The sequence below is a fragment of the Heloderma suspectum genome, chromosome 1, assembly GCF_057233095.1.
Source record: "Heloderma suspectum isolate Gila_16-S chromosome 1, 16-S_ref, whole genome shotgun sequence".
Taxonomy (NCBI): domain Eukaryota; kingdom Metazoa; phylum Chordata; class Lepidosauria; order Squamata; family Helodermatidae; genus Heloderma; species Heloderma suspectum.
This window is the reverse complement of record NC_139458.1, coordinates 51,002,486-51,029,567: the sequence shown is the minus strand read 5'-3', so window position 1 is coordinate 51,029,567 and position 27,082 is coordinate 51,002,486. Positions and strand designations below refer to the sequence as shown.

At 45.2% G+C, this 27,082-nt stretch overlaps 1 protein-coding gene across 1 annotated transcript; it reads right to left on the bottom strand.

The window, feature by feature from the left end:
• Window positions 1–155: 155 nt before the first annotated feature.
• ALDH6A1 (aldehyde dehydrogenase 6 family member A1) lies at window positions 156–26,874 on the bottom strand. The gene is made up of 12 exons (XM_084842741.1): window positions 26,757–26,874; window positions 20,610–20,669; window positions 17,829–17,903; window positions 14,812–14,973; window positions 11,862–11,940; window positions 10,101–10,403; window positions 9,412–9,533; window positions 8,061–8,250; window positions 5,256–5,437; window positions 3,301–3,480; window positions 1,746–1,844; window positions 156–1,474 (listed from the first exon to the last, which is right to left on the bottom strand). Exons 1-12 carry the CDS (start codon window positions 26,811–26,813, stop codon window positions 1,370–1,372), a joined length of 1,614 nt encoding a protein of 537 aa, XP_084698867.1. The 5' UTR covers window positions 26,814–26,874; the 3' UTR covers window positions 156–1,369.
• Window positions 26,875–27,082: the final 208 nt, after the last annotated feature.

Genomic DNA, 27,082 nt, shown 5'->3' with positions numbered 1-27,082 from the left:
AAGGAAAGTTGCTGAACTACTACTCCTAGCTGTGGGAGAGGAGAGAGGAAAAGCACACAAGCCCAGGAAGAGTCTAGGCTCACTATATCCAAACATGGCCAGAGTTTAACCTGTTGAAATAATGGGCTTAGGGGAATTAATTCTATTGGATTGTTATCCTAAAGAAAACCAGAACATTCTGCATTTAATAGCTATTTATTCATGATTAACACCGATGTGAAACCTTCTAGCATACAGATGAATAACCAATTCAGCTAACAATGATCATGTTTAGTTTAAGCACTTGCTAGTTACAAAAGGCAGAATATCAAATGAGTCCAATTTGATTAGACAACAAAAAGCAACTGCATAATTTCCAAGTGCAAGGAAACACTTTGCGAGGTTAAAAAAAAGTATGAAGTCCAAAAGTACTATCACTGTATCCTTCATCCCTTGCCATGCCTCCATCACCCATAGCTAACCTGTGCACACCACCCTCTGCTGTGTAATCCAATACCTCCACGTCAAGGGTTGTATATAGGATGACAAACTTCCTTGCAAGTAGTTCTAGAGTCTACAATTCTCCACTTACATGTACAATGGAAAGTAGTATCCCAGTTGTTAAGCGATATTAATAGAAACAATTGGCTCTTTAAAAATATTATTTCGGCTTTCCAGTGCCACAGTAGTCTTGGTATTCCCAGAAAAAAGGTCATATGCATTCTGGTTCCTAAAATATTCAGTACATGAATAGTATGTAAGTACACTGCTGTGTAAGATGGAAAATCTGTTCATTTTGAAATGGAGATATCATAATGCTTGCATACACGATGGAATTAATATTCCCAATGAAGGTGAGATTTCACTGACATGAGCCTGAAACAGTTATTTCCTATGTGTGAGATTCTTGAAAACTACTGATTAGAGTTAAGGGCCAAGCAGATTTGCCTCTCCTAAAACGTACTGCCCAGTCCTGTTAGTGGAAACCTACTTCTCTGAGATATCCAGAGTATTTTGGGGCAGGAAATCCTTACAGCAAGAGGACACACCAGCTGTGAATAGAGCAATAGCAGCGACAGCAGTAATTGGTTCTTAAAAACTAACATTCCATGAAAAACAGAGCTTGGACTCTCAACAATGTCATGTAGATAGGACAGAAGCCAATCCTACTTTTGCCTGGTTACTGGCAGAGTATTTCCTCTACAAGAAAAAATTAGCATAGTTATCTGATACATAGATGGCAAATCTCAATTTTGTTTTAAAGGACCCTGGCCAGTTTGATTTGAAATGAAGGTCTTGTATTTCTAGGGCAACAATGCCAACAGGGAACATCCAAAAGTAGTGTGCACCAGTAGGTGAATACTTTCAACAGCAAGTATAAGAAGCTGCTTTAGTTCCCCATGGTTGGCATAACTACAGCAGGCTTGGCAACGGTAGCATCTTCCTCTTTCCACTGAGAAGTAATTGTCTTCAGCTGTGTGTAGAACTGCACCCCCTGAAAGAAACAGAGTTGGATACTAAGCCTTGGAGGTTCATGCTGATATGTGCTGCAAAATCACTGCATTTTTAAAAAAACATAATGCAAGGCAGGTTTACCCTTGCAAGTTTCTTGTGAATACACTCCTATTTTTTTCTTCCTGTGAGAAATACACATGGTGTTAAGCCCACCCTTTCCAGAGCCCATCTCATATACATTTCTTTCCTTCCACATTTCCTATAGCAGTGTTCACAATACTGTAAACACATTTTTAAGAAAACGTAATTACCTGTTTGCCATAGAAATTGGTGTCTCCCCTGAAGGACCCGCGAGAGCCAGTGAAGGAGAACATTGGCAAAGGCACTGGAATTGGAACGTTCACACCAATCTAAACCAAAACCAAGTCACAAACAGCATTATATATCCGGGCATATGCACAAACAGATAATACAGTCAAACTGGCGGGGGAGCACTGAAAAGAGCTGAGCTGGGATCTAGGTGACCTGGATTCAAATACTTAAGATCTAGGTGAACTTTGGTTATTGGGTGATTTAAAAGTACAGCAAATAAATACATGCTCCTTGGTAGTCTTTGAGCAATTTGTGATTTTGTAGCCTCAGGGCAAAGTAAGACATGATGTTAAAATGTGTATGTGCATCTAATGCACAGGTTTTTTAAAATGCAATTAGCAGCTGCAGGGGAAGAGCTGATAATTATTGGGATCACAGCAGGTAGGTGGGGTAGTTTAACCCTTCCCTCCCCACCACCTTTGCTGCAGTCCTGATGAAAACCTTCCCAAGTTCCTATTTGTACTGGAAGGAAAGGGTTCAGCAGAGCAATCCTATGGGCTGGAGAGGAAGAATCTAAGTGGGAGGGACCACATTTTCCTTTGCCTTGCCGTTCTTGCACTGGCAAGGCAAAAGGTGTGTGTGGGGGCATTTTTTCCCATTTTTGTTCCTGTCTTGAGAGCGTTAAGAAAAAAAAAATCCCTCCCACTGATTCCAATGGGAGGGAAATAAACTATGCTAGCTCCAGGGCTTGTGTAGTTACCCCCAGCCCCCATTCCAGGGGCATGTCAGGAGAATGGGAGGGCACAGCCCCTCCTGGCATGTCTCCTTTTTGCCCTCCAACATTGGAACAGCATCAGCTGCAGACCTTTCTTCAGCCTCACAGAGAAGGCTTACGAGACTGGATCTCCCTCTGAGGGAAGACTTCTCTGTTTCGCCTCAAAAAGGGAGATCCAAAAAAGGTCCTATGATCCCTAGAACCATAGACTACAGGAACCATAGATTACAGCCTCTCCTCCTGCTGTGATTGTGATAATTGTCCCCTGCCCCCCCAGTACAATTTTCATTTTAAAAAACATGCACATTATATGCAAAATTGCATCTAACATCACATTCACTTTGGCCTTGGGTTCCTCATCAGTAAAACTGTGAATGGCTTCCCAAAGTTAGAGAGGCAGCATGGTGCAAAAAGTAGTTGACTGTGTCTGAATGGGGAAAATCTGCTCAGCACAAATGTTAACACTATGAAGCTTGTGAAGCAGGCCTAACCTATTTCACAGGTTGTGAGGATAACAAAACATGAAACTACCTTATGCTGGGTCAGAATATTTGTAATCTGGCCCAGTAGTGTTCACTCTAACCTGGCAGCAGCTCTCTAAGGCACTAGATAGAGGTCATTCCCAACCTGGCTACCCGAGATCCCTTGAACTGGACATGTCAGAGATTGAATCTGGAACCTTCTGCATGCAGAGCAAGTGCTTTGACATTAAGCCAGGGCCCCTTGAGGGCTAAAATGGTACTCTTGAGCTGTTCAGCATGATCATTATATTTACATACCTGCCCAACATCCACTAAATGGGAGTATTTTCGAGCAGTGGCACCATTAGTGGTGAAGATTGCTGTTCCATTCCCATACGGGTTCTTATTTACTATTTCAATTGCTTCATCCAGACTGTCAGCTTCCATAACCACTAGAACTGGTCCAAAGATTTCCTCTTTATAGCAGGTCATATTAGGCTATCAAGATAGTAACAGCGTGAATTGCTGTGCGCATCAGTGAGATACTGCAGAAATCCTGAAATCTTATTTCTGACACTATTAACACAGGAACGTTCCTCCACAAGACACTGCTTTGCGTGCCCCTCTGTTCCTTTTGATACAATGGCTACCACTCTAGGCTATTGGCGTTACTCCTTCCAAAAGTGAACTGACATTGTGAGTGCCACCAGGATTGTAGCCAAAATGGAACCAGTGAAAAACAAGAGGTACTGGAGGTACCAGCCTGCCCGGGAGAACCTGGAAGTTTGCCGATGTAAAAAAAAAGAAGAAGTTTAAAACAATAAACGAAGGGGCAAAAATAACCCACAACAGCCCAATGAACACTTAGCATGTTTAGTTGCCATGGAATGTGCAGTGACAGTTGTAAAAAAAGAACAGAATGGGATGGGAATGAAATGGCTTGGTTGGGGGAATGACTGCCTAGAACAGGAATTCTTCTACCAGGAGGCGAGAATACTTTGTCAAATTTTGTTGCAAGTCCCACTTATTTGTAAATGTTTGTAATATTCAGGTGCATTAACCAGAGCCAGTGTGATGCTAGGACATTGATTTAGATGTGAAAACCCCTGATCCAGATCCCAATTCAGGTATAAAGTTCACCTGCTGGCTTTGGGCAAATCCTCATCTCTTGGCCTGACTGCTGTAGGTGGTATGCAGCCTGTTTCTATGCATGTTTATTTACAAGTAAGTCCCACTAAGTTAGTGGGGCTTACTTCCATGTGTGTGTGTACAGGAACAAAGCTTCATATACCATTCTGTGTCCTTGGAGCAATGGCCCAATAGAAATGAAACAAAAATAAAACTGGATCTTTTTCTTCCATCCACTGCTACTCCAGCCTCGGTAGTATAATATCACCAATAGTCTCAGCTTGATTAGGAAGACAAAGTGGTGGTTTCATTGCCTGCAGTTTTCATTCATTCTTTTCTTCCCCCTGCCTTTTTTCTGCAGTGGAGGAGGGCATCTTGGAGCAGGTAACTTCTCCTGTTAATTCTAAAGGCAAGCCTATGGAAATAATCTTTGCCCCTCCTGGTGAAGGTGTCATCCCCCACCCTCCCCCACTGCAGTCCTGGCAAGATAACAAGGCAAGAAGTGAGCTCTCCAACTTTTTTCCATGTAGAGCTCTCATAAATTTATTGTGCGTAAGCCTTTTCCTTCTTTCCTCTTCACCCTGCCCTCCCCATATCTTAGCTTAGGTGACTAGGCTAAGAACAAAAAACAAATGCCAAGTTGCTAAGGCCTCATGGCCTTAAGTGTAACGGGAAGCAGGCAAAGACCAATGCAACTTCTACTTCCCTCAGCTTTACAGAAGGCTGGCAGGAAGGAATGGAGTGAGAGATTGAAAAATGGGTGATCTTTACAGTAGCCCCCAAAATACAGATCACCTCAGAGTCTAATCAGCAGCTGTATTTTGTAATTGTTTGCATGCCAGGCATGTCCAAAACATTCCAAAATCCAGCATTTCAATCTTCTTTACTCAACATGCACACTTACCATTTTTTATTTACAGGAAGAACTCCCAATACATGGGAGTCCTTCCTGTAACCCACAACTTCTGTCATATAATAGCCAGGCATCAAACATTTCCAACATTTCAATATGCACCAAAATAATGTGCATGACCACAAGCAGGACTTCCTCTTGGACTATCCTGGATTAAAACTACTTGCATTTCCCTTCCTTATCTTAAGAGTGTTTAATTTCTTAGCACCCAACAATCAGCACTTCAGCTCACCTTGACCTTTGCCAGGATAGTTGGTCCAACAAAATTGCCACTTTCAAAACCTTTCACTCTGATCTTTCGTCCATCAAGGAGAATGCTGGCCCCTTCCTTTACTCCACTGTCAATCAGTTGACAGACACGCTCCTTGGCCTGGGTGCTGATCAGGGGCCCCAGATCTGCTCCAGGTTGATCTCCTGTGACAATATACAAAATGCTTAAAGCCTGAACTCTTATTTCTTGTTAACACATAACAAGAAGCAAACAAGCTCCCTGCCAGAAAGAACATTCAGCTCTGACAATTGCTCTGGGACTGCAGAAGCAAGGGGGAAAGGACACTGGCCCTATCCATCAGCCAAAGGAACAAGAGCCACCAACTGCTATCCAAGCAAGAAGATCAGCAAAGGAAGATCAGCCTGGCCTGTACTGGCTATAAATACCCACTTTTAGCTCACCACTTCATTCTAGCTTTGAAGAACTGATCTCTCTCCTTTAGGCTTCCCCTCCCCTCCTCCTTCCCTTGTGTGTATTATCTTTTTTGTTTGCAAACTTGATGGCAGGGCCTGTATTTTTATTGCTGTAAGCTACTTACAACAGCTGGAATTGTTCCACTCAGAAAAAAGGCAAGTAAGGGGAGATTTTATTTATTTATTTATTTATTATTAAATTTATTAATCGCCCATCTGGCTGGTCACCCAGCCACTCTGGGTGATATACAACATAACATAAAACAATTTAAAACAATAAAATTCTACCCTAATTTTTTTTTTTAATACCCTAACCCACCCCAAATGCCTGCCTGAACAACCACGTTTTTAATGCACGACGGAAGCTCATTAAAGAGGGGGCATGACGGAGTTCCCTAGGGAGGGAGTTCCACAGAGTGGGGGCCACCACAGAAAAGGCCCTCTCCCTCGTCCCCACCAGTCTAGCTGTCCTGGCTGATGGGACAGAGAGAAGGCCATCCGAGGCTGATCTTGTTAAGCAGCCTGTCTGGTGCTGCTGGAGGCGCTCCTTAAGATAGGCTGGGCCGGAACCATATAGGGTTTTAAAGGTCAAAACCAACACCTTGAATTTGGCCCGGAAAACAACTGGTAACCAGTGCAACTCCTTCAGCACTGGAGTGATGTGATCTCGCCGGCGGCTGCCTTTAATCAGGCGAGCCGCCGCGTTCTGTACCAGCTGCAGCTTCCGAACCGTCTTCAAGGGTAACCCCACGTAGAGCGCATTACAGTAGTCTAAATGAGAGGAGACCAGGGCATGTACTACCGATGGGAGCAGATGGTCGGGAAGGAAGGGGTGCAGCCGCCGTATCAGATGGAGTTGATACAGCGCTGTCCGGCTCACAGCTGACACCTGAGCCTCCATGGACAGCTGGGAGTCCAAAATGACCCCCAGGCTGCGGACCTGGTCTTTCAAGGGTAGCCGTACCCCATTCAACACCAGGTCAACATCCCCCAGCCTCCTCTTGTCTCCCACCAAAAGTACCTCGGTCTTGTCAGGGTTCAGCTTCAGCTTCTTCCTCCCAATCCAGCCACTCACCGTCTCCAGACATTTGGACAGGGATTCTACGGCCAACCTTGGTGAAGATTTGAATGAGGTAGAGCTGCGTGTCATCCGCAGCTCTACCTCATTCAAATGAGGTTTGAATATGCAAACCTCATTTGAATGAGGTAGAGCTGCGGATGACACGGGGTCAATATGCAATATGCGTGCATATTGATGACACTGCACCCCAAACCTCCTGATGATAGCCCCCAGCGGCTTCACATAGATGTTAAATAGCATTGGGGAGAGGATGGAACCCTGTGGCACCCCACAAGTAAGTGGCCACGGGTCCGAAACCTCCTCTCCCAGTGCTACCCTCTGGTACCTGCCTGATAGGCTGAAGATACAGCTCTATAGCCAGGGCCTGCAGGAGAAGCCACCACCACCGGGGAAGAGGCGTGCTTGCTGCTGCTGGGCCTGCTGCTGCCACCGCTGGGCCTGCTGCTGCCGCCTCTGCCACCACCACCAGGCCTTCCCTGTGGACTTCTGCCTGGCAGACCGCCAGTCCCTGCAGGACCAGGCCCCCAGGTACCGAGCCAGCTGTGCTGCTCCACCTGCCCCTCCCTGGAGGGGCTACATAAGCTGGCTGGCTGAGGTGGCCTGGGAGAGCAAGGGCCTGCAGGAGAAGCCACCACCACCGGGGAAGAGGCGTGCTTCACACAGCACACAGATGTGATAGAGGTCTACAAAATTATGCATGGTATTGAGAAAACAGACAGGGAGACATGTTGCTCCCTCTCTCATAATACTAGAACCCGGGGTCATCCTATGAAGCTGATTGGTGGGAGATTTAGGACAGATAAAAGGAAGTCCTTCTTCACACAACACAAACTATGGAATTCATTTCTACAAGGTGTAGTGACGGCCACACTTCGGATAGCTTTAAAAGAGGATTGGACAAATTATTGGAGGATAGGGCTATCAATGGCTATTAGTTGTGATGGCTATGTGCTACCTCCAGTATTAGAGACAGTATGCCTATGTACATCAGTTGCTGGGGAATGTGAATGGGAGGGTGCTGTTGCACTCATGTCCTGCTTGTCAGGTTCCTGCGAGCTGTTGGTTGGCCACTGTGTGAACAGAATACTGGACTAGATGGACCCTTGATCTGATCCTGCATGGATCTCTTATGTTCACTTTGAAGACAATAATTGTCAAGATGAATATACAGTAAATATGGTAAGTAACTAAAGCCCATTGCAACACTTTATGATGATCTACATCTGCAGAACTGTATACGAACAGACTGGATTATTTCAAACACATCAGTACCTGCATTAACTCGCAGGTTCTTTGCTCTTTCCACCAGTTCTGGCAACCATTTCTGAGCCTCCCCCACCAGGACTGCTGTAGATAATGCCATGCAGCGCTGCCCAGCTGCTCCAAAAGCTGCTCCAACCAGTTGATTCAGCGTGTTCTCCTTGTTTGCATCAGGCATTACCACTCCATGGTTCTTAGCTCCCTAAGAAAAAAGAGCCATACAGTTCCTCAAACCTTAGTGGGCCTAACTGTTCCAAGCTCTTCAGGAACAAAAACCTCTTTACTCTACCTAAGATTTTTCTCCTGCTAGTCATCTGAGGGCATCATGGATTATGCTAGTCTATAGACAGGATAGTGATGGAGTGAAGACATGCATCAATATAATTTTTCGAGGCAACACTCAGCAAATGCAATACACTTTAGGATTTCACTGATCACCATTTTTGAAGTAAGGCAAGGATGGAGTTTTCCTGCAGTTTAGATTGGCTATTGGACCTGGAAGTGTTCTGCCTTCCCCTGGAATATATGAGCTAAGATCCAGAGAGGCCTATGGGCACACAAAGCATGTAGACACCCCCCTCCTCGTGTCTTATGGAATTCTGGCACTGCAGGAGAGTTGAAAAGCCCCCATGTACTGTTAACATCATGCATAGTGCTTTGGATCTCAGTCATAGTCTATAAGATAATTGATATTAATTGTTTTAATTGACATGATGAGCACGGGCCACCAGTATGGCCTTACTTCAGTCTAGAGGTCTCTGTTCTGTAGGCGCCTTTGTAATCATGCTTCTTGTTGACTCTGGAAACCTGCTTGTGACACATTATAATCAGTGTGGAGGATCCAGCTTTATGTCAAGGGGTTCGCTTTCAGGACCGAGGTGGAAAGGCAGAATATAAATATTTTAAGTGAACGGTCAAAGTTTGTTCTTCCTTAGCTCCAAAAAATGAATGCTGGTACTAGGAATTTGAAAACTTGTCCAGCATAGATAACAACCATGTGACAACAACTAAGGAGCTGTCAATATTCTAGCATGGAAGAAACTCAACTTTTACAAAAAGCAATTTTAAGAATTTCAGACCTTGAAAGAAAAGTGGCTGTGTTGCCAGTACAAAGCCTGAACTAAAGGTAGTCAGAAAAAGCATTTAACTTAGGCATTTTCTGCTAGAGAAATGTGAATTGGTTAACCATGCTTAAATTGACATGTAAAATAATCATTTCAAAGTTTGTCATTTCAATAAAACAGCAAAACATCAGGATTACAATTCAGGACACACTATCTAGATTTCAAAAGCTTCTGCAGGACAATCAACAGGTTTCCTGTAAACAGAGACGTCAACTGGTGCTTTATGCACTGGGTTTTACCATATTGGCCTGCACTCTCTTGCCGTGCTTGGAACCCCTTTCATAGATATATTCTCCAGCCTGATTAGATCCTACAAAGCTGATGGCTTTAATATCAGGATGGTCACAAATAAAAGTCACAGCTTTAAAAAAGAAAAGAAAAAAATAAACACCGTTAATTACATCTTATCATAACAAAGTCCTTGGTCCTCATTCTACAGCAGCCAAATTCTTGATAAGAAAAAAATCCAAATTCTTTCTCCCCAATTTGTCCTCACCATACAAATCCTGATCTCATTGAACTTCCTTACAACTAAAAACCCTTTCCCCTTTGGGTTATTTACTCAGGTTCCCACAGCCATGAATTCCCTGTTCCCAGATCACAGCACAAATGCATGATGAAGGATAATTGATCTAGATGAATAAACCACCCGTCACATTTGCAAATAGGGATGTTAAAAAATGTTAGACTTTTTCCAGCCTTTCAATGCATGCTTACTGATAAAGCGGAGACTCAACTCTGCATCTGTGATTGCAAGTACCAAAATGGGAAAGATGGAGATACTTATTTTGAATCAGTTAACAATGACTACAAGCACCTGATCTCAGCTATATAGCATATATTTCCCTACATGACAGCTACATCATCAATCCCATCCCACCTATACACACTGCAGCTTGAAGATGTTTGATGCCTGCCTTGCAGTTACCTTCATGTTGCCCATGGATGATGTTCAGTGTTCCATCAGGGGCACCAGCATCCTGTAGCAGCTTGGCAAGAAACATGAGGGCTCCTGGCACACGCTCTGAAGGCTTCATCAAAAAAGTGTTTCCACACACCATGGCCATGGGGAACATCCAAAGAGGAATCATGGCAGGGAAATTGAAGGGTGCAATGCCTGCACACACTCCCAGGGGCAAACGATAGGTGTAAGTGTCCATGTCTTTAGTGATAGAAGGAAGAGTCTCGCCCAACATAAGCGATGTCACACTACAAGCATGTTCCACAACCTCTGCAACGAAGAAAATGTGCGACTCTGAATTGCTTCTCAGGAGCTTCCAAACTCCTCCTTTTCAACAGCGTTACAATCTGGTTATCCTTTCCATCATCCATAAGCATTTCCCATTCTGCTATAAGCTGCCCCAATGCAAGCATACACAATACTAGTGGTATTCTACTCTAAGGAATGTTGTCAGTGTTATTAGAGTAGAAAACATGGGTGTCCATAAAGAAGGCAGGAGGGGGCAGTTGCCCCTCTCTGGACTGAACATGGTTTTTTCTTCTCTAGGTCACACACACTTGTTCCTCGTTGCAAAAAGCAGCAATAGCAGCAAGCAAAGAGCTCTGCATAGGGATAGCCTGGACAACTCCTTTTTTTCTTTTTGTTGTCTTGCTGCAGCTACTTGTGCTGCTGCAGCAGACACACGTATACACTCACACGACCTAGCATGTGTGCTCCCCTTGGCTCGGTGTCTGAGTTCCAAGCTGCAAATTGGGGTTGAGGGGCTAGCTTGAGACTTTCTCACCAATCACAGGAGCCAAGAGAACTGTTATTGCTGGTGCTATGGGGAAGCACAGCAGGGCAGGTGGATTTATAAATGCAATAAATAAAATAAATAAATAAAGGGAACATTGTCCCCTTTTTACCTCCTCCCACCAGCCATGATTCCAGGGGCATTTAGTGCACTCTTCTTTTTCTCTCTCCCTCTCCCCCAGGCCCAACTTTCTGGATAAAGAACAGTAATGGTTGCAGCAGGAAGGGAGATGGGAACAGAGATTTGCAGATTAGAAATGTGGCAATTTCTATAAGAACTAGTCAGAACTCTGGAGCTATCCAAGGTGCTGGACCCAATCCCCAAATGGGTTCAGCACCTTGGATAGCTCCTTTAGAGTTCTGACTGAAACATGGAGCAGATTCACTGCCCCACTGAAACCTGGAGCCACTAGCCTCCACTGATAGATAGATAGATAGATAGATAGATAGATAGATAGATAGATAATTATATATTTGTAAGCATACACTTTGCCCCACCCAGAAAAAATCCTGTGGAAGTCTATGATGGGGGCAGGGGAAGGAAAACAAACTCTCAGTTATCCAAGCCTAAAGAGATTGCCTTGGGAGGTGCCGATTCTCCTTCACTGAAGGTATTTAAGAAGAAGGCTTGACAGCAATCTGGTAAGGATGCTGTAGTTGATTCCTGCATTGAGGAGGAGGTTAAGCTACATGACCTCCAATGTACCACTCAACTGTTCAAATACCAGCAAAATATGCACAATTTAGAAAAAGTGACTTAAGTGAAAGAAAAGACAGGTTCTGTTTATAATTTGAAGGGTATAGTGAATTCCTCATAGGAAAGCTATGAGGGGGCAATATTCCTGAGGTCCATGTTCCTCAGAAACATTGCACTCTGTCCTCAACCCATGAAAGCCATTTTCCATGTACAGCAAGCGGTGTCCACCAGCAGCTTACGAAGGCCTCGGAACACATCTCCCTCAGCGTCAGCCAGGGTCTTCCCTTGCTCCAAGGTGATCAGTTTTGAAATTTCTTTCTGGAGAAAAAGTAAAGAGAACCCATAAAGAAAAGAAAAGGGCAACTCAGCAAAGGTGGAGAGAAACCTCATCTATGGAACTAGAAGGCAGGAATCACTGTTCTGCAGAAGAATAAGCATAACAATAAGAAAGAGCTCATTCACACAGCATTCTGCGCATGGGAGGTCACTTCTCCCTGTCCCAGTCCTGCCTGTATAGTACAGCTGGTGAGTTGGACTGTAATTTCATGAGGATAAACTGTAATTTCATTAGCCAGTGTTTAAACCGCATTATTAGAAAAACATGTTTGCGGCTAAGCCAGGGACAGGGAATGTATGACCCTCCAGATGTTTTTGAACTGCAACTCCCATCATCCCTCACAATTAGCTATGCTGGCTGGAGCTGATGGGAACTGTGGTTCCACAACATCTAGAGGGCCACATGTTCCGCACAAGTGGACTAAGCCAAACTGGAACAAACCGGTCTCTGACTGCATTAGCAATTGGCCAGAATTCCCTCTTCCTCCCAGCTACACATTATTAAAGAGTGGGTGCCTCCTTTTTCCCCAGCACCATTGCCAGCTAAGTCTAACACCCCATGTCAACATGAGGGGTAATCCAGACAAGGGAAGGGGCAAACTATAGAAGCTACATGGTTGCTTAGGCAACTATTCGCCATTATCTTCATAACAGATAATGAACTGCTGTCTATTCTGTTTGAGAAATCATGGAGGACGGGGGAAGTGCCAGATGACTGGAGGAGGGCTAATGTCCCTATCTTCAAAAAGAGTAAAAAGGAGGAACCTGGGAACTACAGACCAGTCAGTCTGACATCAATCCCTGGGAAAATTCTGGAGCAGATGATAAAGCAATCCATCTGGAAGCACCTTGAAAATAATGCCGTGATTACTCGAAGCCAACATGGATTTGCCAAGAACAAGTCCTGCCAGACAAATCTGATCTCATTTTTTGATCAAGTAACCTCCCTTGTGGACCGTGGGAATGCTGTACACATCATATACCTCGACTTCAGCAAAGCTTTCGACAAAGTGCCCCATGATATCCTGATGAGCAAACTAGCTCAAAGTGGCCTAGATGAAACAACGATCCAGTGGATCCACAGTTGGATACAGAATCGGACTCAAAGAGTGCTTATCAATGGGGCCTTCTCAAACTGGGGAGAGGTAACGAGTGGGGTACTGCAAAGCTCTGTCCTGGGCCCAGTGCTCTTCCACATTTTGATTAATGATTTGGAGGAGGAGGTGCAGGGAATGCTGATCAAATTTGCAGATGACACAAAATTGGGCAGGATAGCTAAAACTTTGGAAGACGGAAACAAAATTCAAAGTGATCTGGATAGACTGGAGCACTGGGCAGAAAACAACAGAATGACATTTAATAGGGATAAATGCCAAGTTCTGCACCTAGGAAAAAGAAACCAAATGCACAGTTACAAGATGGGGGATACGTGGCTCAACAACACTACAAGCGAGAAAGATCTTGGAATCGTTGTCGATCACAAGCTGAGTATGAGCCAACAATGTGATGTGGCTGCATAAAAGGCAAATGCTCTTTTGGGCTGCATTAATAGAAGCATAGCTTCCAAATCCCAGGAAGTACTAGTTCCCCTCTACTCAGCACTGGTTAGGCCTCATCTGGAGTACTGTGTCCAGTTCTGGGCACCACACTTGAAGAAGGATGCAGACAAACTGGAGAGGGTTCAGAGGAGGGCAACGAAGATGATCAGAGGACTGGAAACAAAGCCCTATGAAGAGAGACTGAAAGAACTGGGCATGTTTAGCCTTGAGAAGAGAAGACTGAGGGGAGATATGATAGCACTCTTCAAGTACTTGAAAGGTTGTCACAGAGAAGAAGGCCAGGATCTCTTCTTGATCATCCCAGAGTGCAGGACACGGAATAATGGGCTCAAGTGACAGGAAGCCAGATTCCGGCTGAACATCAGGAAAAGCTTCCTGACTGTTAGAGCAATATGACAATGGAACCAATTACCTAGGGAGGTGGCGGGCTCTCCCACACTGGAGGCATTCAAGACGAGGCTGGACAGCCATCTGTCAGGGATGCTCTGACTTGGATTCCTGCATTGAGCAGGGGGTTGGACTCGATGGCCTTGTAGGCCTCTTCCAACCCTCCTATTCTATGATTCTATGAACAGAATATTTTTATCCGAGACCAAAACCTCTTGAAACAATGTTAGCTGACAAAAGAACAAGTACAATGAACATCCTCCTTCACATTTCTAGGCAGGCTATGATGTCCACATGGAACAATATAACATGCTTCCTGAATTTGTGAACATGAATTAGGGAACAATCCTATGGCCCCTAGCCAGTGTCTGAGGAGTCATAAGATAGTTTGGATTCCCCGCTCCGAGGCTGGAGGTGGGAATTTGAGATCCAACCCCCCTCCCCCTTGCAGCTGGTGCAGAAAGAACCATGTTGGCTAGCCTCCGAGGCTGGAGAAATGACCTCAGAGAAGGGGGAAAGGGGGTATTTCAGTGGGTGGGGAGGGGAGGATATTGGAGAGGCCAGGATACAAGCTGTCCTGAACCTATGCCAGCCTCCTTCCCTGCCCCTCCAAAATGCCTTCACTAGATGGGCAAAAAAAGCCTGTTTAGTGAAAAATGCAGGGTGGGATGAAGAGGAGGCAAGGATCACCTCTGCTGCTTCTCCCACACTGCATTGGATGATCAGAAGCCTCCGAGTTCAGGAGCTTCAAGGGTGCAACTCATAGGACTGCACCCTTAATGTGTGAAGTGTGATTGTACCCTTAATGTGTGAAGATTTTGCTCATCTTTACAATGATTTTGTGGGGAAGGCTATTGTAATACCCATTTTAGGGCAAACAAGTCAAGAATAGGTAGCAGCTCCTCACCAGATTGTCTTTGATGAGCTGTTGGTATCGCAGGAAGACTTGCTGTCGACTCAGAATAGATGTCTGAGACCAGTTCGGTAAAGATTTTTTGCACGAAGCAACCGCTGCTTCCATCTCATCCTGTGTGGCTTTTGGGACACGGCCAACCACTTCATTGGTAGCCTGTTAAAATAGCAAATCCAACATAATAAATTCTCATTATATACAAAGAGCAATTCCAACCTCCTTGGACAGTCATCCAAAAGCAGTTTGAACAGGTGGGGAGAGCAGCCTTTGCCACCAGAGCAGCTGTGTACTAGAGGCCCCCAATACACCCACAAGACAAGTTAAAGGCTTAAATCTACCACTAGCCGACCCCAAAACTGGGTGTTCCAGAGATAGGGGAGCGATGGGGCAGAGGCAGCTTTGGATCCACTGAATCCAAGGCCACTCCATTCCTCCATGAGGCCCCAGAATTGGGGCCTGTGCCTACACCAGCCTCAGGTTGGTATAGGCATCCCCCCCCCATTGGAACCAATAGAAGGGAAAATGGGGAAAATGCACCAGCAAAGGAAAAAAAAGTAAGGTGAATCCCCCCACTACCTGCCTGAGGGGGCGGGGGGGGGGGATCTTCACGACAACGGAATGAGAAGTGTGCTGGAGTATTACCCAGATTTTCATGGAATCGGCTTTGGTCTGTCAGGGACACAGAAATCAAGATAGGCCAAGTGTAGCGCACCTTTAAAATCTGGTTTTCAGTGCTTGAAAGGAACATACTTCCCAGTGGGGTGGGAGGCGTAGAAGTGAATGACAGCAAATTGTCAGGGACTGCTCAGCCAATGGGAGAGACTTGTTTCCTGCCCCTATCCAGGCTCCCTGCTGCTACTGCATTACGAATGGAGAGCAACTAATTTTCCCCTGAAGAAACCAAAATCCCTAGTTCTCCAGTACAGCATCTGAAGGCTCCTGAGAGCTCCCCCCACCCCAATTTTGCTGCATCCCAGCAATGTGCTCCAGTAATTGCTCCCACCCCATTTTCCCCCACGTGTGCACTTTTGCCTATTGCTTCCAACCCCCGCTTTCTCGATCCAGATTGTTACTGTGATAAAGCTGAGAAGGGACTTTATAACAACAGAAAAACTAGAGAACATCAAAGAAGCGCAACATGGCAAAGAGAGCAACCGAGAAGTGAAAGCGCATTTTGGGGCAAGTTACTAAAGTTAGCCTTTAACCTTTTCACTGCAGGGGATCAAGATTTATTTCTTACTTAAATATACAAAGAAGTGGGTACGGGGGATATGTTAAAGATTAAAAGAAGGCTAGCCAAGGTGAATGAATGCCCTCACCACTAAGGTAATGTGAGGGGGCGCTGCTGCGCTCCTGGGGATTTTCTCAATGGGAAAACTACTTCTCTTGGGGAAACAAGAGGGAATGGGGCATCCCACCCCGTTGACCACGTCACTGCCAGATCACAGATGCATGCCCAGGATTTAATGCAGAGGGGGACATGGCACACTATGGTAAAACCGCCAGGGAGCCGCTTTCAGTAAAAAGGTGGAGTAAAAGGAGTTTCAGAAAACGTGGCTTTTCAAGAGGGAAGCGGCTGGTTGGCAGCAGATTGGTGACAACGTCATCTGTCACAAAGGAATTCAAACTGCTCTAACTTCGCACTAAATCGCTCATGACGATAGCCCCCTGGTCAGTACAACCAAGAAGGGCTTTGGAAGTAGCCAACCTTTATTTTCTAGTTACCAGTTGCAAAGTCCAATGCTACCATCATTTCAGTGGGGCATAATTCCAAGTACGTGTGCTTGATCTTAGGGCCTGAAAATTGCTAGTTGTATTTCAGCACAATAAATATATACTGCTTCTTTAAATAACCTAGCAGCTGAAGAGATGGCTCCCCTTTCTCTTTTATGTGGACACTAAGCCAATCTAGTAGTTCTTCAAGCAAACGTTCAAGGTATGTTTATGTTTGCTTCACATGACGTGTATGGTTCCTTTGCTCAACTGTGTTGCTCGACACTCAGCTAGATAAGAACACATTATGTTTAAGAGTGTCTTAAGAAGTTGCTCTTAAAAGGGTGCAACTTCAGAACCATAATGAACATTTCAGTGAACTGCCATAAGTTCTGTACACTTGCTGACAGATGGGATGAGTCTTTGATTTTGAGCTCAACTGAGGCAGCCAGAAGCCAGAAATAGAAGGCAAAATGGCTCCACTTCTACACTCATGTATTTCCTTGTTCTGTGAAAACTGTAGGGTGCCTGGCTGCTTCTGCTCAAGAAAGGGAGGGGTGTCTTAGAGATTTCATGAAAATGCAGGGCGGGACTGAATAATAAACTCTGAGTCTCAATTGCAGAAATCATTCATTGCTAAGGTTTTGGCTAGCTCTGCAGAGGAGGAGAAGGAAACACAGCATGCTTTGCTAGCAGCCTATGAACATGCCTCAGCCCCAAGGTCTCTCTTATAGTGACTCATCGCTCTAAAGTTGCCTAAATAAGCCTCTACAATAAAATCAGTTGTACTCTTGGGACCTCCTGCTAGGAGTGACTACACTAAGCAGAGTAGCTTCAGGAATACATACAAATACTGAATGCAACCAGCATATGTCTTGTAGATAATGTCTGGAGTAGCTCTAAACATAGGGAAATTATTTGGAGTTCCAGCCAAAAACTTTATTTCTTTCCTTGTGAGGAACTACTAGAATCTAGAGTCATGCAATGAAGCTGAATGGTGGGTGATTCAAGACAGAAAAAGGAAGTACCTCTTCATTCAGCACATAGTTAAACAATAGAATTAGCTACCACAAAATGTAGTTTTTGTGTACCACAAAATGTAGTTCTGGCCACCAAGTTGGACAGCTTTAAAAGGGGATTATATATTACACACACACACACACTATATACAACACACACACATTATATACACACATATACATAAACACACCTTGTTTCTTCCTACATTGGTCTGCACAATCTAACCTTTTTCTGCCTCACACAAGATGAGCACAAAAATGAAAAACAACTTTACTTACTGGGTTGTGGATATCAATCCATTCATTACTTTTGGACTCAATAAACTTGCCATCCGTGAACAGTTTGGTTGTTGGCTGTAGAATACAAAGTGCTGGTCAATGCCATAGCTTATTTGAGTGCCTCATTACCAACTAGGTCAGACTCTTCCACATATTTAATAGAAAGACTCAACTGTATTAATTCTATTTTTCACTTCTCCACACTTCTCTTCACAGAGGCAGCAGTCATTTATCAATTTATGCAGACTAAAGTTAATGAATACTCCAAAGTAAGTGGGTTGAGTATTACGAACAGCGCAATCCACAAGACATTTAAAACCAGGGTACTTGCTTGTTGGCAAGCTGCTTGGCACAGAGCATGTACAGACATTTGTTGTTGTTCAGTCGTTAAGTCGTGTCTGACTCTTCGTGACCCCATGGTCCATAGCACGCCAGGCCTTCCTGTCCTCCACTCTCTCCCAGAGTGTGCTCAAGTTCATTGTACAGACATCCCACCCAGTATTTAGCAGAATATGGTGTGGTCACTAAGAAATTCAGCCTAACACAGAGTAAGGCAAGGTGCAAAGAACTTACAGAATAGGCTGAATAGCAAGGTGTTAGCAAGTGATCTTGCCAGAAGGGCATCAACACTTGGTCACGTACCTAGGTCCAGATACAGCAACATCACCTAATCAAGTGGCACTAGATTAAGCGCCCCATGATTAGTTCAGATACAGCAATCATTAACTTAGAAATGCATACACCCCAGGCACAGAGTGACTTCTATTCAGGTGTGGCAAAATTATCAACGAGTACAGTAGCTGGATGGGGATTTCCCTAGCCTTAAGCCCCACAATTTCAACACAGCACTGTTTTGAGTAGATTTTGTCCATCCTGAGCTAGCCCTTTTGAGACCCCCGATGGCTCTAGCAACGTCACCTCGATCTTTTGTCTGGCTGTCCAAAACCAATATTGACTCTACCCAAGGGTCTTCTCCCCTCTTTCATTTGATTGTCTTCATTGGACCCAGAGCCTTTTGTAGTCTTCATTTAAGCCCTGTAAGAGCCTGAGACTTCAGGTCCACGGCAGTCCTGGCCACTCAAGGACAAAGCATCATTTTGCTGTGGAAAACACTCGATCCTTAGCCATCAGAAGGCAAGGTGCCATTTTGCCGAAGCTGAAACCTTTGGCGCCTGCTCCTCTGCTGAAATCACTCTAAGTCATGGAACATGGCTTTCTGTCCAAGCCTCATCAGACCCCTTTTCCCAGAGCGCTTACTCTGGCTGTCAAGGTCCCCGCTGTAGCTGAAGTGATGTCCTGACCACTGCCTTTGTCAAGGCTTCTTTTTGCCTGCAACCTCAGGAGTTTCTCCATACCTTAGCACCCTCGTCAGGAACAACCCATCAGGTTTACAGGAAAGGTATCTTTCAGCCCCTACTGATCCTTTCCCTTCAAACTGTAGCCTCCACACCTGTATCCTCTTTCTTATTATGTGTTTGTGTGAATGTGCTTAGTGATTTTGCCTATTTTTAAATGAGCTTTTGGTCAAAAGCCCAGGCACCTTAGTACAGCCTTGCCCTGGCTGTCCAGTGGGAAGGATCGTGGGCCAGGCTTCTTTGGTAGGATCTCTGTTGTTTTCTCTTCATCTCCATTGTGATCAACCTAAATTCTCTGCAGAAGTTGGCTTGACGCACAAGGTGTTCCGGAGCCCTATTTGCACAATAAGCATCTGAAAAGGGGAACAGAAAGGAGCAGATAGCACACGAGGTGCTGGAAATTGGACTGTGTATGTTGAATGTAGGTAACCTGAGTCCTGCCCTCCTCTTCTGTCATGGTGACTGTGTAGAAGGACTAGCCTTGGTGCACCAGCCGCTGCTAAAGACAAGCCTCTATGAGCTCTTTTCCCTTCCTCACTCTTGCAGTTGCACCTCCCTGAACCTTTCTCTCTCTCTCTTTCTCTATCTCCCAGTAGCATTAAGACCCCCAGTTTACTTAGCCCCAACCTCTGCAACTCCATCACAACCATAGTCCAACCCAGTCTGACCCAGACACTCCACACATGATAGCCTAGTTGTCTGTGCACCACAGCCCTCACTGTAGCCACTGGGCAGGTCTTTGAGCTAATTTCCTCACCACTTAAATGTGGTGTATGGATGTCTATGCGATTCATTTCCCCTTTTGTTTCATTTGCTTGGCATGCATAGTTTTGTTTGTAATATGTGAGCTAACTGAGTCCATTCTAAAGTTCATATAGCACCTATAAACTGGCTAATTCCCAAGAGTAATTGCTATGTATGTTTTTTATTCTTATGCATTCAATAACATTTCTGTTTTCAAAGAGAGAGAGCGTGTGCACGCACATGCCTCATTGGATCACCTCTGCCAAGACGTGCCACACCCACAGTTCAAACGTCCCTCAGATAGGTGTATCTCTGAATGTTTATACACTTGTAGACGTGTCCAGAGAGGACATTCTGTCACAGGCACATAAGCAGATATGCCCCTTGCTTAAAAAGAAACTGGCTTCAGGAACTCCTCTTGCACCTGCTGACCAGAGTAGGGATCGGGAACTCGCTTTCTTCTCCAGAGCAGAAAGTACATTGGTGTTTCTCTGGCCTCAGTTCTTGGATGGTGTAGGCGGGCCCGGGTTTGAATGTAGCACTCTTTCTGGAGCTGACCAGAATGCCATTCACTCCCATCCACAATCTTAACCAAATAACGCATAATACGCAAAGTGGGATTCCTAAAAGGTCATTTGCCTTCTCTTGGGGTAATTTATTTTAATGGCAGAAAACAACTCACCACTGAAGAGGATGAAAAGAAGGATGAGGAATGCCAGCCAAGATTTGCCTTCCTAGGGATCTACAAGACAGAAAAGCGGGAAGTCAACTCAGCAAAACTACAATATCTATCTAGGGCAGGGGTAGGCAACTTTTCTGGACCTATGGGCACACTTGTCATTTTATTCCAGGCATGAGGGTGCATTTGTCTCTCAGTCATCTGGGACAAAGCACACAATTATTTTCAGGATTCCCTTTTCTTGATCCTCCTTTGTAAGATCTCCACTTTTCTTGACCCCCACCCACTCTTCCAGGATTCCCACTTTTCCTGACCCACACCTCACCTTCTAGGATCCCCACTTTTCTTGACAATGGGGATGACTGGGGGACAGAAGGGGTGGTCTGGAGGATACACTTCGGGGTCCTGGCAGGTGCCAGGCCACCCACGGGCACCAGGTTGCTGACCTCTAATCTAGGGCCTCTATGAGGATACTCAGCTACCCTAAATATATCCAGGGCTGTGAAGAAAGAAGTCTGTATATTCACACTTTCCCAAACTCTTGTATTAACACTTAATAATAATAGTATCTTCAGTTAACATGGCCCTATGTAAAGTCTTAAGCTCCTAGCCTGAGGAACTTAGTCTTAATTTAGATTAGGGAAAGGCAAGTGGAAATTCAAGCAACTTCAGACATCAAGTATGTTACTCCACTGCCACTTCGGTATTAAGCTATTGCCATTTCTCTTTACTTTACCACATGCTCTCTTGTACCATATGCAAGATATTTTTTGAAAAGGGAACCCAGCTATCTATCTATGCCAAAGGTGGCCAAAAAGAGTTCTGCTCTCCTCAGAAACTTCTGTAATGTCTCTTTCAACTTTTGCAGAGGAGACAGTAGTATACTCAGCAGTAATTTTACTTCAAACTGCAATGTATTATATATGAACCCTAAAGTGCATCAAACTAATGGTACCTTGTCACTTCAAAACACGCCTTGCGGTTAAGACCTATGGTCCATATGTTAATTCTGTATGGATACAGGTTACCTAGCAAAGACACTCATTATGACTTTATAGAGCTGAACTGTCCTGTATGAAGAAAAGGAGGACATTGAACTGATCAGCACACCTTTGGCTTCGCATTCACAGTCAATTTATGTTCAGAGCATCTAGTCTCCTATGACACTTACTAGGGAGGAACGTAATAGGATGTACTTCCAAGACTTGCATAGCCTTGTACTACACATCATCAGTTAAGAGCTTCAACCAAAGAGGGTTGGTGTAGCGCAATCCAAGGGCAATGTTAGGTAGAGCCCACCTGGGCATGGGCCCCGGATCTTTTTTTGAGCTATGCCCCGGATCTTTTGAGCTGTCCTAATTGCCTTTTTTTTTTTTTTACATTTTTCCATTGACTTGCATGGGAAAACAAAAACAGCCATATCTTTTTTAGTTTGTATGATAAATACATGAAATTTGGAGGCTTGGTAGCCCCCATGGAACTGATTGAATCTGCCACATTTCAGGCAGTTAGGTCCCCTGGTTTTTGTGCTAGTCAGAGGTAAAATTTGCGATTTTCAAGAAAATCTGTCGAAGCAAAGGGCTATATTTTTTGTGTGTGTGCTTCCACATACATGCATGGACTTCTGGGACTGGCCAGCCCCCATAGAGATGACTGAGCATGCCAAATTTCAGACAGTTAGGCCTAGTGGCCTTTGTGCTAGCCACAGGTAAAATTTACCTTTTTCCAAGAAAATGTGTCAAAGCAAAGAGCTATAATTTCTTTGTTCTTCCACATAAGTGTATGGAATTTGGAAAGCTGGCAGCCCTCATGGAGCTGATGGAACCTGCCAAATTTCAGGCAGTTATGTCCAGTGACTTTTGTGCTAGTCACAGGTAAAGTTTGCTATTTTCAAGAAAATGTGTCAAAGTAAAGAGCTATAATTTTTTTATACTTCCACATAAATTCATGGAATTTGGGGACCTAGCAGGCCCTATGGAGCTGACTGAATCTGCCAAAGTTCAGACAGTTAGGTCCAGTGGCTTTTGCGCTAGCCATGCGTAAAGTTTCTTTTTCTCAGAGTCTAAAACAAAAAGTAAAAACTGTCAAGTCACCCAGGGGATTAGAGAGCCTAATCAGAAGGTCTTTAAGGTGACCATTAGGAGGTCACTATCCCTAACCTCTGGTATAGGGTTTTTTTTAGGCACAAAAAACTTCTCTCCCCCTACTTTTCTTTTCTGCTCTTACATGCCCACTGTTGGGAGCTCGCCTGCAATGAAATTTTGAAGAGGAAGAAGGAAGGGAGGAAACAGCTCCATGTGAAATACTGGTATTTCACACAGCACCACATTTTACTGCCCCCAACTGGAACCTCTGGATTCTGCAGAAGTTTAGTAGCTTCAGTACAGCAAAGGATCCAATCAGCCTCCACAAACTTCTCCCCCTCCACTTTAATTTCTCCTAAACAGCTGTAGGACACAAATAATCCCAAAGGGAGGGTTAGGACTATGGGGCATCATGATCGAGAAACTGCTGGGGCTTTTAAATAGGTTCTACAGTTTTAAAAAAGCTAGAAAAAGCCTTCAGCCACCTCACCTCATAAAGTTCATTTAAGTACATGCAATCCTTACAAACCCTCCACAGCCTCCTAAATTCCTCTGAAGTACTATCTCTCTGAAAAGAGCCACTTGGCTTAGAGAATTCTCTCTACCCCCCACCCCCACACACATTTCCAATCGCCATTCTTCTTTTCTTCTTCCCTCCCCTATCCTGTTCTTTCTTTCTCTTCTTTATTCCACCCAGAGCATATCTTGGGGAATTCTTAAAGAGAATTCACTTCAGTGGGCAAGAGAAGTTCTGAACTGTATTTGACTTTATACAAACAGACAAGCGGGATGGTTTTTCTCCTTCTCACTCAAGCCTTTGATAAAAGTGGGTTCACATGGTTGCAGAGAAACAAAACTAGGGCTGTTTTGTTTGTCAGTTGCCATTATCCAGCAATAGGAAGAGCTGTGGCTCAGTGGTAGAGCACATGCTTGGCATGCAGAAGGTTCAGTCCCCAGCATCTCCAGGTAAGGCTAGGAAAGAATCCTGCCTGAAACCCCGGAGAGCCACTGCTGCCAGTCAGTGTCAATAATACTGTGCTAGATGGACCCAGGGTCTGACTCAGTACAAGGCAGCTTCCTCTGAACAGTAAGCTTTAATAAAAATAGGAGTTTTTGGTTTGTTTTTTAAGTGGAGGGGAGATAAATATTGCTAATTTATGAGAAGCCCCATTATGTTTAATGAGGCTTACTCTCAGGAAAGTGTGCATAGGATTCCAGCATGAGGTACTTTTGCAGGGAGGTTTGCACCTTGATGTTTTGCATGTTTACTCAGAAATAAGTCCTGAGTTGTGAACATGGTACTGCAGGCGTAATACAGTGACTACCCAATTCTGTCTAATGAACTGATTACCCTTTCAGCTCAGTCCTATGCATGTTTTATCATTTGTGGGTTTGGGGTTTTTTTTGCATGAACTCTAGCTACAGTGGTGAGGGAAAGGCACTTAGTGCATGCTCAGAGTTTCTCCATAACTGAGCCCTAGTTTTGAAAACAGACTCATTGGTTGAATCCTGGTGAAGTCTTGGCACAAATGAAGTTATGGGGAGGAAGATACAATGAGACCTTGTGCATAGAGAGGAGTTGCACAAAACAAGACATCTGTTTTTATGAAAAGTTGCTGGAGGATGGTAGGATGAGGAGGATGGTAGCATGGAGGGGAATAGAATTGGTAGGGGGAGAATGCAAGTGCTCAGTAGTGAAAGAATGAAATGTGCATTCTGCACATGCTCAGAGGCAAACTCTATTTAAGAACACAAGAAGAGCCATGCTGCATCAGACCAAGCTCCATCTAGTCCAGCATTCTGTTCATGCAGTGGCCAATCACATGCCCACAGGAAACCCACAAGCAGGACATGAGTGCAATAGCACCTTCCCACCCATGTTCCCCTGCTGCTAACATTGGTGAAATGTAAATAAATTCTAGTAATTCTAAATTAGAATGCATGTATATCCTTCAGAAACTTTGCAGGTTTCTTGCCTGGGGGACACTTCTAATGACCTGTGCATTTTCATACAAATTTACCCAAAAACTATTAGGGAAGGGGTGAATAGAAGGGAAAGCAAATCACTCCCTCCTCCAAACTGGAGAACTCCCCTTCCACATGAACTGCTGAACCTATCCTTCTCAAACTTTGCTGGTTTCTTAGTTAGGGACAACTGTAGGCTGTCTGTAACTTTCAGAACAATGGTCCATAAGGAACATAGGGAGAGAAGTATGTCCTCTTTTGGAGACCTCAAAATGTCAAGCCCAGCCTTGCAGCTATCATTCTGAAATTTGGCAGGCAGGATCTGGGAAATGAATCCTGAAATTTTTATCCAATTGTTCCGAGGAATTAAAACATTATTGGCAGTTCCCTTTAAAAGAAAATCAAAATATAAACCCTGCACCTATTTTCCAGTTGTAAAGGTCCGCATAGTTAAAGCAATGGTATTCCCCGTAGTAACCTATGGCTGCAAGAGCTGAACCATAAGGAAGGTGGAGCGAAGGAAGATAGATGCATTTGAATTGTGGTGCTGGAGGAAAATTCTGAGAGTGCCTTGGACTGCAAAAAGATCAAACCAGTCCATCCTCCAGGAAATAAAGCCAGACTGCTCACTTGAGGGAGGGATATTAAAGGCAAAACTGAAGTACTTTGGCCACATCATGAGAAGACAGGATACCCTAGAGAAGATGCTGATGCTAGGGAAAGTGGAAGGCAAAAGGAAGAGGGGCCGACCAAGGGCAAGATGGATGGATGATATTCTGGAGGTGACGGATTCGACCTTGGGGGAGCTGGGGGTGGCGACGGCTGACAGGAAGCTCTGGCGTGGGCTGGTCCATGAAGTCACGAAGAGTCAGAAGCGACTGACTGAATAAACAACAACAAATCCCCTTCTAGGGGGCTACTATGCCTGAAATTATCCAGTTCTGACCAAGAGAGAAAAGTTACAGGGGTTTTCCCCCCGAATTTCCCATGGTAGTCAACAGGAAGCATAAAGACTCATTTTTCTAAACCTTGACTCAGGTTTGGTGCTGAGCTGAAGTGGTCCAACTACAAATTGGCCTGAGCAGACATGGGATGTTTTCCAAAACGCTGAATCAGGGTCTGAGTTGAAGTGGGGTGGGGGGTCAGTGCACACTTCTTATGTATGTATGTATACACACAAGCACATTGCATGCACATACCACACACACACATATATTAGATGTGCGCTTAGACGTGTGTGTGTGTGTGTGTGTGTGTATATGCAAATTTGTGTTATGGGCTGGTGCCCTGGATCTTTTAAGACCCTAGCAACGCCCCTGGTGCAATCTAAAGGAAAAGCGGGCAGAAGGTGAACCACTGGCCAATTCCCAGTGGATCCCCTAAGTCAACCTTCCCGGGCCTGGTGCCCTCCAGATGTGTTCGGCTTCAACTTGCATAATCCCCACTGGAATCCCAGCCACTGGCCATACTGTCTGGGAATGATGGGAGTTGCATTCCCACACACTGGGGAAAGCTGCCCTAAGCACCTACAGGTTGCTGTGATTCGTGCATAAAAAACAAAAATCTGGACGACACGGACTTCGTTCTGATCGTGATAAGGCACTTCTCATTTTCTTACGCCAATTATGCATACCCGGCATCGCTGAATACAGAATAGTTATGGCTTAGTTTTTCAGAGATCCTGAGAACACACTCGCGTAGTCAGTGTGAAACACAGCCCTGGACTGTTGAAAACAAGCAGATCACTCAGTACGCCGCTGCTCTAAAGCTCGCGAATCCGCAGACTAGCCCGGACAGCTGCCAAGTGATCCCGTCGGGGGGGACGAGGGCTGAGGCGCACTCTACCCCTCCTTGCTAGGAAGGGGGTGTGACCAGCGTGACAGAGGCTCAGGGTCACGCCCGTTCCAGGGCAGTTAAGGTCCGCTGTTTCCCCAAACGCCTCCCGCCCGCCCGCGCGCGGAGCAGAGAGCAGCCCGACCGTGCGGAGGGCTGTGAAGGAAGGAGGGCTGAAATGGAGGAAAGGGTCGGACTTCCCCTCCCGCTCGTCTGACAAACCCGAGACGCGACTCCGAGGCGCCCCGTCTCCGCCGTGCAATCTCACCCCGAGCCAGAGGCGCCGCCCTCCCTGGGACCCCCGAACTGCAGCCACAACCGCCATTCCGCCAGCGACCACCTGCCAAAAGGCACCCCGCCCTCTTCCAGCTCGACAGTCCGACTCCGCCCAGGCATTGCGGGCGGCCAATAGCATCGCGAGCCCAATCGCGCTCTCCGCCCATGGCGGCTCCGCAACGTCCAATGGGATATGGAACGCGCCCGGCTAGCCACCACCCCGTCGATTCCAGGTTTCAATTGGCTACTTGGCCGTAAACGCCTCCCCTAGACGGGGTCTGAGTGGATGGCTCGTTTTCTAGTTGCGACCTCTGGAGA